General features: G+C 60.5%; 1 protein-coding gene across 13 annotated transcripts in view; it reads left to right on the top strand.

Annotated features, from left to right (window-relative positions):
- Nucleotides 1–15,873, top strand: part of MROH1 (maestro heat like repeat family member 1) — a 43,315-nt gene that overhangs the window by 5,085 nt on the left and 22,357 nt on the right. For 3 of the 13 annotated variants that reach the window (XM_037166480.2, XM_037166483.2, XM_053660973.1), the window contains exons 2-14: nucleotides 2,041–2,144; nucleotides 3,064–3,095; nucleotides 3,249–3,394; nucleotides 4,410–4,541; nucleotides 5,050–5,212; nucleotides 5,420–5,518; nucleotides 5,920–6,071; nucleotides 6,528–6,668; nucleotides 6,899–6,991; nucleotides 9,130–9,208; nucleotides 9,395–9,508; nucleotides 13,125–13,198; nucleotides 13,944–14,066. In XM_037166480.2, the coding sequence (XP_037022375.2) occupies nucleotides 2,041–2,144; nucleotides 3,064–3,095; nucleotides 3,249–3,394; nucleotides 4,410–4,541; nucleotides 5,050–5,212; nucleotides 5,420–5,518; nucleotides 5,920–6,071; nucleotides 6,528–6,668; nucleotides 6,899–6,991; nucleotides 9,130–9,208; nucleotides 9,395–9,508; nucleotides 13,125–13,198; nucleotides 13,944–14,066 (1,452 nt within the window). Of the gene's footprint in view, nucleotides 1–1,753; nucleotides 1,840–2,040; nucleotides 2,145–2,939; nucleotides 3,143–3,248; nucleotides 3,395–4,409; nucleotides 4,542–5,049; nucleotides 5,213–5,419; nucleotides 5,519–5,919; nucleotides 6,072–6,527; nucleotides 6,669–6,898; nucleotides 6,992–9,129; nucleotides 9,209–9,394; nucleotides 9,509–13,124; nucleotides 13,199–13,943; nucleotides 14,067–15,873 lie in introns of all 13 variants that reach the window. The other 10 variants (XM_037166481.2, XM_037166482.2, XM_037166488.2 and 7 more) reach the window with 8 other exon arrangements.

The raw sequence follows: 15,873 nt of genomic DNA, 5'->3' as shown, positions 1-15,873 counted from the left end.
CTTATCTGTACATTCACTGGTTACTTCTTGCATGTGCCCCGACTGAACCCACAACCTTGGCACATCGGGGCGACACTCCAACCAGCTGAGCCACTCAGCCAGGGCGCCTGTGGTACCCTGAATGTGTGAAATGCAGCCGCAACAACTGTCTGAATGTTCTTGTCTGTAAATTCTTCTGCATCACTTCTGGTCAGTTTGCATCAGCTGGTTCATCCTCATTATGGTTTGTGTTTTATTTTATTTTTTGCTTGTTTGAATGCCTGGTAATTTTTGATTGGTTGCCAGACGTTGCTGTTTTACCTTGTTGGGTATTTCCGTGTTCCTCTCGTTATTCTTGAGCTTGGTGCTGGGACGTGGCTGAGTTATTCGGGAACAGTTTGATCCTTTCAGGTCTAGCTTTTCGCTTTGTTAGCTGAGACCAGAATGGCGCTTAGCGTAGGGCTCGTTTTACTTCCTGATGGAGCAGATCCCATTTGCACTGCCTTCCCGCTGCCCTGAGAGCTTGGGTGTTGCCCCCTCTGGCCCCGGGAGCTCCAGGGATATTTTTGTGCTCACCCGTTTGGGTGACTCTTTCCTCCACCTTGGGTCATTGTCTCCTCCTTCTTCGTCCTCCTCTTCGTCTTCTTTTTAAAATTTTTATTTATTTACTTTTAGAAAGATGGGAAGGGAGGGAGAGAAACATCTATTGGTTGTGTCTCGCGCACCCCCATCTGGGGACCTGGCCCACAGCCCAGGCCTGTGTCCTGACTGGGAATGGACCCGGGTTTGCAGGCCAGCATTCAATCCACCGAGCCACACCAGCCAGAGTGGGCGGTTTCCTCTTAAACACGATGTTGTAGTAGTTTCCTGTGGCTGCTATAACCAGTAAGCACAAAAGTGGTGGCCTAAACAGCAGACACTTATTATCTTGAAGTTCTTGAGGTTGGCAGTCTGCCCCGGGTCTCACCGGGCTGAGGTCTTGGGCTGTGGGGCTGTGCTCTGTTCTGGGGGCTCCGGGGAGGAGCTGTTTCCTGCTCTGTGGGGCAGAGTTTTGTTCTTTGTGTGGGGGGGACCCAAGTCCCTGCTTGTTGGCTGGCTGTAAGCTGAGGGGTGTCCCAGCTTCTACAGGCCTCCCCTGTGCCTTGGCTCAGCACCTCCTCCTCCATCTCCAAAGCCAGCTGTGGCGGGTTGAGTCCTTCCTGGGCCTCGAATGTCTCCTCCCCCAGCTGGGGTAGGTTGTCTGCTTTTACGGACTCATGTAATTAGGCTGGTCTCACCCACATAATCCAGGGAACCCCCACCTCTGTCTGTACACTGGTCCCATCTGCCAGATCCCCTTTGCCATGAACAGCCAAGGGTTCTGGAGAGAAGGGCATGGGCATCTTTGGGGACATTATCGTGCTGCCCAGTGAAACTGCTGAGTGACCAGGGGACCCTGTGCAGGTCGCTGGGGTTCTCTCTGGTCCTAGAACCTACACAGCCCAGCAGGGCCTACGTTTTCCGAGACTCTCAGTCTGTCCCCTCAAGTGAGGTGCTTTGCTGCTTGGCCTGAGTGTGCCCTCCAGGTTCCCTGTCCTCCGCTCCTGGTGTCCGTCGCCCTGCCGGCTGTGGGCCTTGTGTTCTGTCCGGTTTTCCAGTTGTCTGGCTGGGAGGGCAGATCGACCCCTCACTCCCATGGGGAGGGTGGGGAGCTGCCCTCTCTCCTGCTTCCTTATTTCCGTTTGCTCCTGTTTGAGTTGGAGTCGGAGCCGGTTTAGCACCTGTTTCGTTGCAGACTCTGGAGACGGGGAGCTGCTGTGGCTGTCCCCAGGGCAGAGCCTCTGTCCGGGGACAGGTGCCCACCTCCTGGACTCAGACCAGGTGCGGGGGCTCAGGGTTTGGCTTCCACCCGACGGGGTGCTCGCCTTTGAGAACAGCGTGCTCTGCGTCTCTGTCTGGGACCTCACGCCCACCGGACACGCCCACCGGACACGCCCACCGGCCAGTGCTTGGGGTGCTGCCTTCTCCTTCTCTGCCCCGACGGAGTACGTCTTTACTTCTTGTTTTCCCTGTTACTTTTAGATGCTTTCCAGGAAGGAAGCAGAAACGCCCCACAGATGCCACCCTCTTCAAACCAGAGCCTTTCCATCTGCTTCCTGTCTGCCTGGGATTCCTAGAAGTTTCTGGTCTGCCAATTTTATCTTTCTTGTTTTCTAGTGCTCTCGTGGGTTTATTCTCTTGAAACACGCCTCTGTCCTGTCCTTTCACTGAGGCCTTGGTGACGGGCGAGTGCGTGGGACCTGTCTGCCGCCTTGAGCTGGTGCTCACTTATTTGTAATTCCCAGTGTCACGTGGGTTTTCCCTTTGCCTCTTCCTGCGTGTGTGCACAGCCACCTGGTCAGGCAGACGCGGCGTCTCTCCTTTACTGCCTTGGTCCTCTCACGGAGGGAATGAAGGGACCGTGGGCTCCCCAGAATATCAAGGACATGAGTGTTAGGAAGCAGGTGGCGGCCACAGTGAAGGCCTGGGCCCCCTGACCTCACAGCTCCTCAGAGAGCGTGAGGTAGGCAGGAGGGTGTGGCCACGCAGCGGGGTTAAGAGGCCTGTGCACGGTTGAGAGTGGCGCTTGGAGGCACCTGATGTTTGAAAACTGCCAGTCTCCGGTCCCGTGGGCAGTTTGGACCCATGGTTTCATGTGCCAGTCCACCCACCAGCCCCTGTGCTGCCGCTCCAGCCTCGCTCAGCCCCCAGAGGCTCGTCTGGGCTGCGCTGGAATCCTTGCCTGAGTAATCCAGGCCCTGCGGGGCTTGGGGCCCTGTTCTGGGCTGGTGCGGTCCCCGGGTCCCCAGGCCTGTTCTTCAGAGCCAAGGCAGGGGCTGTGGGTGGAGGCCGTGGCCGCGCCTGCCCAGGAACGGGCCCACGGGTGCCAGGTGGAGGGAGCTGGGACCTGTGGAGGGGACTGCGTCTCTCCTCCCCTCCAGCACCCCGGGCGTGGCAGAGACTGTCCCCTGAACGATGACCGTCTGTCACGTGCTCCACGCAGACACGGTGACCGCCCTGACACGAGGAAGCTTAGCAATTCAGTGTCTGCTGTGGTCACTCCAGGCTCGAGGAGGCGCTGTCCATGTTCACACTGGGTGAGAGGACCCCGCGACCACCACGATGAGCGTGTCCTACGTGAAGAGTGCGTGTGTTGGGGGTTGGGGGGTGGGCCCTGGGAGCACCCTGCGCCCAGCTGGGGCTGATTCCTCAGACCTGCCTGAGCACGCGCATGGCCTTTGTCGCCGCAGAGCTGTCCACTATCCTGCTGGATGCTGTCACCGACAAGGACCCGCTGGTGCAGGAGCAGGTATGCAGCGCCTTGTGTGCCCTCGGAGAGTCGCAGCCAGAGGGGACACTCAGTGCCTGTGAGGAGCACCTTCGGCAGCACGAAAAGGTGTGGTACCTGGGTCCGCTTTGCCACACCAGGGGCGGAGCCTGCGGGTGTCGGGGCAGGGCTTTCGAGCGAGGCCGAGGGAGTGTGGGAGCGAGGGAGTGTGGGAGCGGAGCAGGTCTCTAGTGGATCCTGCTTGTGTCCGGGCGGGGTCAGCAGGATCTGTAGGGTGGGCAGAGCGCCGCTCCTGCAGCATCTGTGCGTGTGGCGGGGGGCGTTTCTAGGACAGGTGACTCGCCCTGTCCTGTGGCTGTGGGTGGGAACCTCCGGGGACTGGTGTGCAGCCCTGCAGCGCTCCGGTGACACTGAGGCCCGCGTTGCCATCGCCTTTTGTTCACGGGCTGGAGATGGGTCCGCGCTCCCCGCCAGGGTCAGCACTGCCCCGACCGAGGGAGAGAAAGCGCCGTTTCTCATCAACTACAGTAACGGGTGGGAGGTGGGCACGCCCTCCAGAGAGGGTCTGCGGGAGGAGGCACCTCGCTGCCCTTCCTGTGGACTTGCTGACTTGTCGGCAGCGTGTCAGGCTCCAGGGACTTCCCGCTGGCTGTGCAGTGGTCCCCCTTATCCCCAGTGGGTGCCTCAACTCTAGATGGTACTGGACCCTATACACACAATGTTGTTCCCTCTATACACCCACCTTCTCACCCCACGGGAGCACTTATGGCTTCTCCGAGGCACAACTGAAGTGTCAGCATCACTGCTCTTGCGCTTTGGGGCCGACGCTGAGTGAAATAAAGGTGACCTGAACACGAGCAGTGCGATACCGAGACAGTCAATCCACTGACCAGGGGCTGCTTGGTGGCTCCCAGCTTGGTGGCCACTCACACACTGTCAGGCTGCACAGGCCGCCTCCGAAGGTCTGTGACCTGAGTGTGTGCGAGGCTTTGAGCAGTCCCGGGGGCCAGCGAGGAAGCTCCTGTCGTTGTGAGTGACCCTGCACAGGACGTGCTGGCCGGGCCGGGGCAGGTGTCTGGCGTGCGGCTCCCCGTCCGCCTTCCTCAACGGTCCCTCTCCTCAGCTGGCGCATCCGTACCGGACAATGATCCTGAGGGCCATGGAGACGGTCGTGAGCAATCACATCAGCGAGCTGGACAAGGACGTGGCCCGGGCTGCCGTCATCCTGGCCTCCAACGAGATGACCAAGGTGAAGGTATGTGGGGTGGTGGCCACGCCGCTCCCTGGCCCACGGGACTCAGCGTGGCTCAGCTTCACCCCCAGGCCTTTCTCCCCACCCCGAGTTTGGATGTGGGTCTGGCTGCCTTGGGGTGGGCCCCAGGTCCTGCACACTGAGCGCCCTTCTGGACGGGGAGGGCCGCCCTGTCATTTCAGAGGTGGAAACCGGAGCAGAGAGGAAGTGCCTGAGCTCCTCGGGTGCATGTCGGGGCGCCAGTGCCCACAGCCCCGTGTCTGGGGGTCGGAGCCGGGCTCGGCGTGGGCTTTTTCTCCCACACTGTGCTTCTTTGCCCGCAGCTGGAGTGGGTGCCATGGCGCCTGTGGGTGGGTGGCCGGGCCTGAGGCTGCTGACAGTGCTCACTGGGAGCCTGAAAGCTGGGCACCGAGGGCAGGGTGTGTCGGCTTCGAATCCCAGGGACAGCAGGGTGCGGGCCGAGGTCTCTCCCTGGCAGGGCCGTCAGAGCACACCTTCTCTCGGGGAGCAGGACGTGGTCAGTGACTGGCAGCAGGCTGCCAGCGGCGTCCTCGTGGCGGTGGGGAAGCGCTTCGTCGGCATGGTGATGGAGGAGCTGCTCAGCAAGGTGCAGCCCGGGACCCTGCCGCACTGCTTTGTGGTGCAGACGCTGGCCACCCTGTCGGTCTCCAATGGTAGGTGGCAGCTCGGCCTCGACCCCTTCCACCCGTGGCCTCCTCTGAGCCCCGTCGGCCCCTCCGTTCCTTGTGCTCAGCAGCCTCGCCCCCCTGCCCCCACCCACCAAGGCTGAGCAGGAGTGCGGGCCCTGCGGGGTGCAGGTGGGCACTGGACGTGGCGGAGATGGGAGGTGGTGCAGGGTCCCTGTTGCACGCCTGTTGCAGTGTTCGGCATGGTGCCCTTCCTGACGACTGTCCTGAGCACCATGCTGCCCATGCTGAGCCTGGCCAAGCATGACTCCATGAGGGCGGTGTTCTGCTGCGGTGAGTCGGGTTCCGGGCAGGCAGGGCTCCCGAGGGCAGGGGCTTGTGGGGGTTGTGGGCCCTTCAGGCCTCAGGAGGAGGGCGGGACTGTGAGAGGACCAGTGACTTCTCCCTGTGTTTGTGTCCCATCTCGTGGGGACACAGTCTTGTTGCATTAGGGCCCACTCGACTCTAGGGACTGCATTTTAGCTAATTACATCTTTAAAGACCCTCTTTCCAAGAAAGGCCCCTCCTGAGGTCTGGGAAGGGCGTGAACTTGGGGGACAAGTGCTCGCCCCCCGGAATCCCAGGGTGTGCGCTGGGCTGGTGCACTGGGGTGGGTCTCGGGTCTGGAAGGGGCAGCACACAAGTCAGGTGCTGATTGCCCGCGGCCGCTTGCCCCTGATGGCTGGTCGCTGCAGCCCTGCAGCGCTTCAGCGAGAGCACCCTTGAGTACCTGGCCAACCTGGACCAAGCACCGGACCCCACAGTCAGGAAGGATGCGTTTGCCTCCGACATCGGCAGTGCCTATGACACCCTCTTTTATCAGTGGCTGCAGAGCCGCGAAGCCAAGGTGTGCCCCAGCTTCCTGGCTGCCCTCTCCCACCCGGAGACCGCCCTCCCGGGTCCCCTCCCACTGCCCCAGCCTCTGTTCTGTGGGGAGAGGGTGGACCTGTCTGCCTGCACACGCCCCGTCCCCAGCCCCTGCGGCCCGGAAGCAGGGTCCTCATCAGGGAGCGGACACGCCCTGTGCGTTCTTCCCTGCAGGTCCTCATAGAGCATGCTGGTTTCTGAGCCCCGTCACTGTGCATGTCACCCCCATCTTACCTGCCTGGGGGGAGGTCAGAGGCCTGGTCACAGCGAGAGGCTTGGGGTTCTTGCTGAGGACCCCATCTCAGGGCACCCAGTTTCCTCCCATCAGCCCCGGTTCTTGGTGAAAAAGCTCTTGGCGAACAAGCTCTTGGCCACTCTGTCCCCTGTGGGCCGCGCGCATGGCTGCACAGTGTGGTGTGCGTTGCTGTCCCCTCAGCTCCGGCTCGCTGTGGTGGAGGCCCTGGGGCCCATGAGCCCTTTGCTGCCCAGTGAGAAGCTGGAGGAGCAGCTCCCCAAGCTCCTGCCCGGAGTCCTCGCCCTGTACAAGAAGCATGCCGAGACCTCGCTTGTGTCCAAGGTGCAGGGCTCAGCCTGGGTCTGGTCTGGGGCACCCGCCTCCCATAGGAGCAGGAGTGGCCCTGAGAGCCGCTCAGAGTCCATGGTGGGCGGAGCCCTGTTCTGGGCAGCAGTTTGGGGCCTGCTCCACCCACCTCGTCCCACATCCCCTTTCCCGATCCCTCCTGTCCCCTCTGACTTGCAGAGGTGGGGGGAGGGCTGGCAGCACTGACGGCCCCCTCTGCCCAGCAGAGCCTGGGCCAGATTCTCGAGGCTGCAGTGAGTGTGGGCAGCCGCACGCTGGAGGTCCAGCTTGATGCCCTCCTGGCCGCTCTGCATGCTCAGGTAGGCTGGGCCAAGGGCGAGGGAGCGAGCACTCTGGGGGCCACGGGGGCGTCCTGGTCAGATAAATAGTGTGGAGGCCATGGGAGCCTGGTGCAGGGGCTGCCGTGTCCCACGGAAATGGATCTGGGGAAGTGTCCTCTGATCTCAGTGGATGCAGAGAAAGATTTCAACAAAGTTCAGTGCCCACTTCTCCTGAAAACTCTTGGCAGCTAGGGTTGGAGAGGAATTTCTCTGACTTGGTCAAGTTTATTCACCCTCAGCAGATGCCCTAATGAGTAGGAGGCAGACGCAGCCCCGTCAGGGTTAAGAACAGGAAGAGCCCCAGTCATGCAAATGGGCTCAGGGCCACTTCCAGAAGGAGGGGGACAGGAATGGGACGTGCGTGGCTTGGGGGTGGGGGGTGGACTGTCCGTCATCGCTGCCTCCTAGTCCTGGTCCCCGTTCGTTTCCCCTCGGCACTGGCCCCCTTCCCGTGCGCAGCTGACCCCGAACAGCACAGCGTGAACCGCCGGGCCCACGGGCACGTGGGTGCTTCTCAGTGAGCACTGCAGTTTTTCTGTAGCTCTCCACGCTGTAAGGATACGGCGTACGACACACATAACTTACAAAGCGTGTGTTCATCGGCTGTTGACGGTGCCGGTGAGGTTTTCGGTTGCCGTGGGCTACTAGTAAGTTTGGGAGAGTCAGAGTTATATGTGGGTTTCTGACTGCTCAGGGGGCGGCACCCCAGACTTGGTGTTGCTCAGGGCTCCGCTGTGTGAGGGACTGCCAGCTGCCTCTCCTGCTGGAGGGACCGCTGCCCAAGCTCAGGTCCCGGCTGTTTTGTGCACAGCTTTGTCCCAGCACCTGGAGCAGCACCTGTCACTATGAGCACCCAGTAATTCCTGCTATGTGGCCAGTGATGCCCAGAAATCACGCGTGTGCCCCACACACATCAGAACCCACCGTGCAGGTGGGCAGCACTCCTCTCCACCAGCCTGGCTCACGGAAAGGGCAAAACAAGCCCTTTATTTTGGGGCTCTGTTTGTGACACTTTTCTGCCACGTGACATAATTTTCACGCCACCCTTTGTCTTTGATGTTACGGCTCATGTTCCCTTATTGCCAAGAAAGCCCTTTGACCCTGCCCTTGCTGGTCACATTCTCCTGTTTCCCTGCACTTGTGTGTTTTTTAAGATTGTATTTATTTTTAGACAGAGGGGAAGGGAAGGGGAAAGAGGGAGAAACATCAATGTGTGGTTGCCTCTTGTGCGCCCCTACTGGGGACCTGGTGTGCAACCCAGGCACATGCCCCAACTGGGAATTGAACCGGCGCCCCTGTGGTTCACAGGCCAGTGCTCAGTCCACTGAGCCAGCCAGCCAGGACCCCCTCCATGTGTGTTGTTGCATCCGCCCTGAGTTTACTTTAGGGAGAATCGGGCGGAGATGGGGTTTGCCTTTCTTCCATGTGGCTACCCGTTTACATTGGCTGCTGCTGTGACCAGTGACCGCAACACTGAGCGTTTCCCACAGAAACGGTCCTGCGGTCACTGTGGCCAGGTGCCCAGGAGGCGCTCTCTGGTGGCTCTGGCCAGGTCCCGTGCGCTCGCAGTCACTGCAGGGCTGGAGGCTCTGCCTCCACACTGGCTCCCTTGAGTGGCCATAGGCGGCGACCGTGGTCCCTGGCCGTGTGGCTCTCCATAGGGCTGCTGGAGGGTCCTCAGGACATGGCCCTATTCCCCCGGAGTGAGTGGTCAACCAGAGAGCAGGAAGGAGAGGCCTCTTCTGTGACCAGGTCGGTCTCTACAGTGGGAAGCCGGAGCAGAGCCCTGGGCTAGCCCAGCTCTGAAAACTGGCTGAGCGCAGGCTGCACAGGGCCTGTGGGTCGGGGCCTGTGGGTCGCTCTGCCGCACAGGACAGACTCCCGCCCGCCCACCCTGCCCACAGCCTGTCCAATCACAAGGTAACTCCTGCTTTGGGAGGCGAGGCCTGCCAGCCGCCTGCACCGGCTGCCACTGGCTGGCTCAGGTGGAAGTCCAGGCCCTCGGCAGTGCCCATGCCTGGCACTTGTCAGGAGTGCGTGGCCTGGCCTCTCCCCCGTCTGGGACCCAGGGCAGCAGCGCCATCCCTGTCACCTCTGCACCTCTGTCCCTGGTGCAGATCTGCGTGCCGGTGGAGTCATCCAGCCCCATAGTGACGAGCAACCGGAAGGAGGTGCTGCGCTGCTTCACGGTGCTGGGTGAGTGGGGCCTGGCCCGGGGCCTGGCCCAGGGCTCGGTGGCAGCTTCAGGAAGGGTCCGCCTCTTGCCTGGGCCTGCCTGTGGCTCCGTGGGCCTGGCCCGAGTGTGCCCTCTGCTGGCCGGGTTTGGAGGTGCCAGCGGCATGGACCGGGGCAGACTCTTGCTGTCTGTGTGTTCCCCTGCAGCGTGCTACTCGCCTGAACGCCTGCTGGCTTTCCTGCTGCCCAAGCTGGACACCAGCAACGAGAGGATCCGCGTGGGCAGCCTGCAGGTTCTGAGGCACATCATCAACTCGGCCGGTGAGTGTGCGGAGCGGTGCCCTGGCGGCGGCGGGGTGAAGGGGCCCCGCGCTGAGTTCTTTGTAAGGAGTTTGCCTCAGACGCAGGCTGCAGACGCCAGACAGTACTGTACCTCTGACCCTGCCCGGCCCTGGCCAGGTGCCCGCAGATGGGCACACAGATAGCGGGTTCCCTAGACAGGGCCTTTCGGAAGCATGGGGGCCAGTCACGTGGCAGAACGTCCCCCAGTCTGCCTGTGTCCAACGGCCTCCTCACGTCGGACGAAGGTGTGTTTCCTGCCTTTGTGCAGGGCTGACCACTGTGAAGGCGAGCGGCCAGGTGACGGGGAGCTCACTTGGCCCTGCAGCCCGCAGGGCTGGCTCTTCGGCCCTTTAGGGAACGGGTGTGCTGACTCAGCCCCGAGAGGTCCAGGGGGCCGCACCAGGCTGCTAAGGGCATCGTGGATGTGGGGCAGTTTGGGGCAGAGGCGGGGGACAGTGTCAGCCTGGGCAGACTGCGGCCTGGAGCTCACCGGCTGCTGAATACAGCCCCCCACCGGCGCCCAGGAGAACACCGGGGCTGAGGGGGGCGCGGGGACACCGCGGCCCCCGGCAGCAGTTGAGGCGGAGGCGCCCTCCTGTCCGCATTGATTTCTGCTTACTTCGGGGAGAGACGCCTCCTGCTCAGAAGCTCGTGCTTTGGGGGCCTGGCCTTGTGCATCCTGCCTTTGCACTGGTGTTTCCAGAAGTGGGTGTGTGCTCACTGGTTGCGTTTTCCCTGTGGGCACATGCATGTTTGTCTGTACCTGCAAAGACAGAGGTTTTTTCATAACCAAAGGCCTGCTTTGTCACAGCCTAGCGCTCCGCAGGGCACCGGTGCCCGCACACACAGTTCTGTCATGTGACACGCACAGAAACCTGCCCCGTGGTCACCGTGCAGCACAGCGACCTGTCACGGAGCAAGCCTTGTGCCCGCCCTGTGAGGACCAGGCGCGGCCCGACGTCCCGTGCACTGTGGGGGTGCATGCAGCCGTGGTCTTGGGTCGAGCTTATCACCTCCCCAGTTCACACAGCTCCCCCTGCCCCCGGGCCAGGCACCACGGGGGTCAGTCTTCCCTTCCGGCTGTTGGGGCTGGTGTGCAGCACGGTCTCCTTGCGGTGTCTGTGCAGTTACAAACCGCGGCGCTCTTGACTTACAGTGAAGGTTCTGTAGCGCCTCGTTGGTCTGTTGGGAGCCTGTAACGTTTTTTCTTTGATGATGAGCAGATTTTATTCTTTTTTCCTCCATCTTGTTGCGATGCAGTCGACACATAACTCGTGAGACTCTAAGACGCACCACTGGGTGGGTGACCTGGCCTCCTCAGGCCGGGGGCCTGCGTCAGCACCTCCTCCCCTCACCGTGTCCCACACGCCGCTGTGTCTGAGCTCCCGGGACCCTCCTGTGCACCCGTGGGGAGTCCCAGTGGGGTTCAGGAACCACCCCCAGGCCTCATGCAGCGGGTGGAGGGCCCTGCTCCGTTTAGAAGTCCCTGAGCTTTGTATTAAGACAGTGTCGTGTGATTAAAAGTTGAGGCTGCCTATCCCCGAAGGTCGAGTGGGAAAGGTGCTCACTCCTGCGTAGTGTCCTAGCGCCACTCTGGGTCACTGGAGAGCCTGAGGGCGCCCGACTCCCCGGGAAGTGACTTGGTGTTTTCCGCCCGGGGGCGGGGCTGCATTTTGTTGTTCTAGATCCAGAAGTGTCGTTGGCTGTGTTGGCTGTTCTGGGGTGGCCGTTTCCCCTGGGGACACATACTGCCCTTGCAATATGTCATTTTAAATCTCACTTTATCTCGGAATTTAAAACTACATCTGGTGTTTCAGTGTTCCACTATTTCAGAATTCTTGTTTGGAACGCCCTTATGTGTCTTGTATCATCTTTTTCTGTATTCTTTTTTTAGATTTTATTTATTCATCTTTAGAGGGGAAAGGAAGGAGAGAGAGAGAGAGAGAGAGAAGCATCAATGTGTGGTTGCCTTTTGTGTGTCCCCTGCTGGGAACTGGCCTGCAGGGAACCAGCCTGCAACCCAGGCATGTGTCCTGACTGGGAATCGAACTGCAAGTGTCTGGCTCGCAGGTCCACACTCAATCCACTGAGCTACACCAACCGGGGCTCTTTTTCTGTATTCTTAAAGTCAAATCCTTTAGCGATCTCGGTCTCCAGTCATGGTTTTTCTTTTCCTCCAGAATTTCCATTTTCTGATTTTGAAAATAAATTACACTCTGTGACATCAGAAATCTGAAGTGTGACTGGGTGACATTTGCACGTTGCTCACTTACGTGACCATCACTCAGATCAAAGCGTGAAACGTCTCAGGCGACCCCAGAGTGTCCTTGAGCTCGTTCCCAGAGGGCAGCCCTCGCCCTCGGCCGTGACCGCCGCTGTGCCTTCTGTCACTGCCTGCGCAGGAGTGAGCTCTCCGAGCGCGGCCGTCTCTTCCACCGAGAGGCCGCCTCTGAGACTCGTACGGGTTGTGTGTGTGCTGTTCCTCCTTTGCTGTTGTGAGCTGTATTCCATTATAGTTTGTGAATAAAAATTACCCTCCCGGCCCCGGTTGCTCTGGCACAGCGGGCTGGGGGCCAGCCCTCAATCCTAAAGGTCGCCAGTTCGATTCCCAGTCAGCGTACAGACCTGGGTTGCAGGCCAGGTCCGTAGGAGGGGGAGCATGAGAGGCAAACACACACTGATGTTTCTGTCCCTCTCTTCCCCTCTGTCTAAAAATAAACAAAATCTTTTTAAAAGTTTGCTATCGTGGTAATGGAAGTTGAGGTTGTTTTCAACTTTTGGCAATTATGAAGAAAGCTGATATGAATTGCTTTATTTTACTTTCCTTAAAATGACTTGGAGGGTTTTTTTGTTTGTTTTCATTCCTGCCCTCCAGCCCCTGCCCTCCGGCAACCATCGACCTGTTCTCCGCATCTATGGGTCTGTCTGTTTTGTTTTGTTTGTTCGCTTATTTTGTTCTTCAGATTCCACCTATGACTGAAGCCACATGGTGTCTGTCTGTCTGTCTCTGACTTATCTCACCCAGAGTAATGCCCTCTGGCTCCATCCATGTTGTCGCAAACGGCACGATCTCACTCTTCGTCGTGGCCGAGCGATGTTCTGTCACATGTGTGTGCCACGGCCTCGTCACCCACACGCCCGGTGGCGGGTGCCTGGGCCGCGTCCCCGCCTTGGCTGCGGTGAGCGGCGCTGCGTGGCACTGATGGGTGCATGTCTCGCTCTCAACGAGTATGTCTGCCATTCTGCAGGGGCTCGTTCCCGGTGGGCCCAGGGGCTGGTGGGCACGCAGTCCCGATTTCTGCTTGTCGGGAACGTTTCTGTGGGTTATACTTGATGGTCCGTTTCGCTGGTTATAAAATATTAAATCCTTGGTTCACATTTTCTTGATCGTCCTGTCGCCTTCAACCGTCAACTTTCTGACTTTTTAAAGGGGTAACATGTTATTTGGAGTAAAAAGTGATTTGTCCCCTGAGAGGAGCGGTGGGCTTTGCGTCTGTGTCCCCCCACACCCACATGGAGGGCCACACAGAGGCCAGTGCCCGGTGACAGGGCCTGGGTCCCGGGGGAGGCTGAGCCGCCTGCTCGTTTCTTACAGCTGCTCAGATGGAGGCGAAGAAGCCCTTTATCCTCTCCTCCATGAGGCTTCCCCTTCTGGACACCAACTGCAAGGTGAGTCGCAGGGCCGGCTGAGCTGGGCCATCAGCTGCCGCGGGGAGTGCGGCCAGCGGGGATCGGTGTGGGGCCGTGTGCCTGGGAGCCCCCAGCTCATTCCCGCTGCGGCGTCCAGGTGTGAGGCTGGGCGTGCCCAGCACCACCCCCAGGCTCCAGAACTCCCTGGAAGGACGCAGAGCTCACCAGGGCGGTCGGACCCACGCCCGTGGCTCAGTACAGGGAAAAGACAGAGTGGCCTCAGCCGTGGTGCAGGCCCAGGGGGCTGCAATGTGGGGCCCCCCCACCCTGCCCCTCCCCGTGGAGTTGTGTGTGGGCAGCAATGTGACAGCACGCGGGCTGCCACCCTGGGAGCCCCCTGCCTGTGCCCAGGGCCTTCAGCGGGCCCCCACCACGCAGTCCTGGTGGCTGCAGGGCTGACAGTCACCAGCCCCAGAAGGCTGAGCTGGTGGGCGTGGCCCAGGGGGAGGTGCCTGCACCCGGAGAGGGTGCTGTTCACTGAGTGGGGCTGGTTGACAAGCTCAGGCCTCCCAGGGAGTCTGGGTGACTTCCCTGCAGGGCGAGAGGGGCTGGGGCATGAGGAGCACAGCCCTGGGTGCTGGGTGTCCGCAGGCTGGACAGGGCCACCTTTGCCATGAGGCGCTGTGAGGGAGGCCCGGGTGAGGGTGCAGATGTGGCGCAGGCCCAGGAAGGGGTGAGACTTGTGGGTCCAGACTGGACTGTCCAGGACTGTCCCTCCGTGCAGGTGAAGCGGGCAGTGGTGCAGGTGATCAGTGCCATGGCCCACCACGGCTACCTGGAGCAGCCTGGCGGCGAGGCGATGCTGGAGTACATCGTGCAGCAGTGTGCACTGCCCCCTGATGCCGAGGTAAGGCCCTCCCCCCGCCGGCCGGGACCTGGCGGCTCTGCTGGGAGCACGGGTACTGGGGGCGCTGGGGGCTGACGGGGTGGCTGCAGCCTCGGGCCGTGTGCCCAGCAGACTTCTCTAGTGTCCAGTCGGGGCCTCTGCACCCCAGCGGTCAGTTCCTTGGCACCAGGACTCAGGTGGGAGAGGCAGAACAGGCACGCGGCTCTCTGTGGGGCTCTGCTGTTGGAAATGTTGCTGAGAAAATCCCAGTTTCCTCTTGAGGGAGAGCAAGGCGGACCCCGGGGAAGTGGACATTGTGGATGCAGTGAGCACGGGGGCTGCGGCCACTGTCCGGCTCTGGGCCTGGGTCCCCTCAGGTCCTCAGAGCCGGCCTGTCTGCCCAGCTCAGGACCAGGTGGGCATGACAGGGCACTTGGTGCCCCTGACCAGGAGTGGGCCGGATGCCGAAACAGGAGGCCAGCCAGAGGGAGTGGGGGCCTCGTGAGTCTGCCCAGCTGCGTGCTCTCTCTTGGGCCCGTCAGGGTCCTGGGCACACCTCGGGGGCGCCGAGACCCTCGTGGTAGGAGATATGCTTTCATTTCATTCGATAAGGAAGGTTCTACTACGGATTCTCTGATCCCTTGTCAACATTTCGAACTGGAGAAAATGTGAGAGACTTAAATGATTTTGGAAGCAGCAGCTGCTCGATTAGCACACTTCCTGCCAGTGGGAGCTGGGCAGACATGCGGCCGTTTGCTGTGTCTGTCTTCCTACTTCTGCCCATGTTTCAAAATGCCTGTGAGAAAATGTATGTGAGCAAACACATCGACCGGTGACTCTGAGACCCGGCAGCCTTGGCCGAGGAGGGGCCTGAAGGGGCAGGAAGGCTCATGCCGGTGCTCTTTTCCCAGCCAGGGTGACGCAGCGCACCCCGTGCACAGCAAAAGGCACCCTGTACCTTCACAGCCGCAGCCGCAGCTCAGGACATGGCGGACACCCCAGGGCCCCACTTCCCTTTGCCTCCTTGGGCCCAGCCCCCCTCCACCCGAGCTGCTGTCATCTGTTTTTTGTCCCTGAGGGTCACCTTTTCCAGAGTGTCACCTAAATGGAATCACGCAGTTTGGGGCCCTTTGAGTCTGACTTCTGTCTCGAGGGTCCCGCGTCTGAGGTCCTCTGCACTGTCACCGGGACCCGTCACCTGCTCACTTTCACTGCTGAGTCCTGTTCCATCGGGAGCTTGTCTGCGCAGTCGCCAGCGGAAGCACATTCCAACTGCTTCCAGGCCCTGGGTTGCAGTTCTCACGAGAGCACCTTGGTGCGCCTGGGGCAGGCGCCCGCTGTGAGGTTGCGGGGCTAAAGGGCATCCAGGTGACAAGAAACTTCCAAACCGTCTCGGAGGGGCCACACCATCCGCACGCCCACAGCCGAGTGGCAGTGCCTGCTGCCCCTCCTCCTTGTCGGCACTTGGGGCTTTTTGAGTATGGTGTCATTTCTTTCATCCTTACCTGAGAGTGTTTTTTGAATTGGTTATGGAGAAGGAGGGAGAGAGAGAGAGAAACATCTATTTAAGAAAGAAACATCGATGAGTTGCCTCCTGCCTGTGCGCTGACCCGGGATTGAACCCACAACCGTATGCTGTACAGGACGATGTTCCAACCACCGCCCACCCGCCGGGGCTGCTGTTTGGTCCTTAGGCCTCCCTCACAGGGCGGCGCCTCACTGTGGGTTCAACCTGCATTTCACTGATGGCTGTGGATGCCCACCTTCTCCTCCTGGCTCACTTGCCAGCCACACACCCTCTTCCACAGCGTTGGCCTGTTTTTTAATC

The sequence above is a fragment of the Artibeus jamaicensis genome, unplaced genomic scaffold, assembly GCF_021234435.1.
Source record: "Artibeus jamaicensis isolate MK-2021 breed Jamaican fruit bat unplaced genomic scaffold, CSHL_Jam_final scaffold_916, whole genome shotgun sequence".
In the NCBI taxonomy this organism is placed as follows: Eukaryota; Metazoa; Chordata; class Mammalia; order Chiroptera; family Phyllostomidae; genus Artibeus; species Artibeus jamaicensis.
The sequence above is the reverse complement of the archived record's forward strand: the minus strand, read 5'-3'. Positions and strand labels throughout refer to the sequence as shown.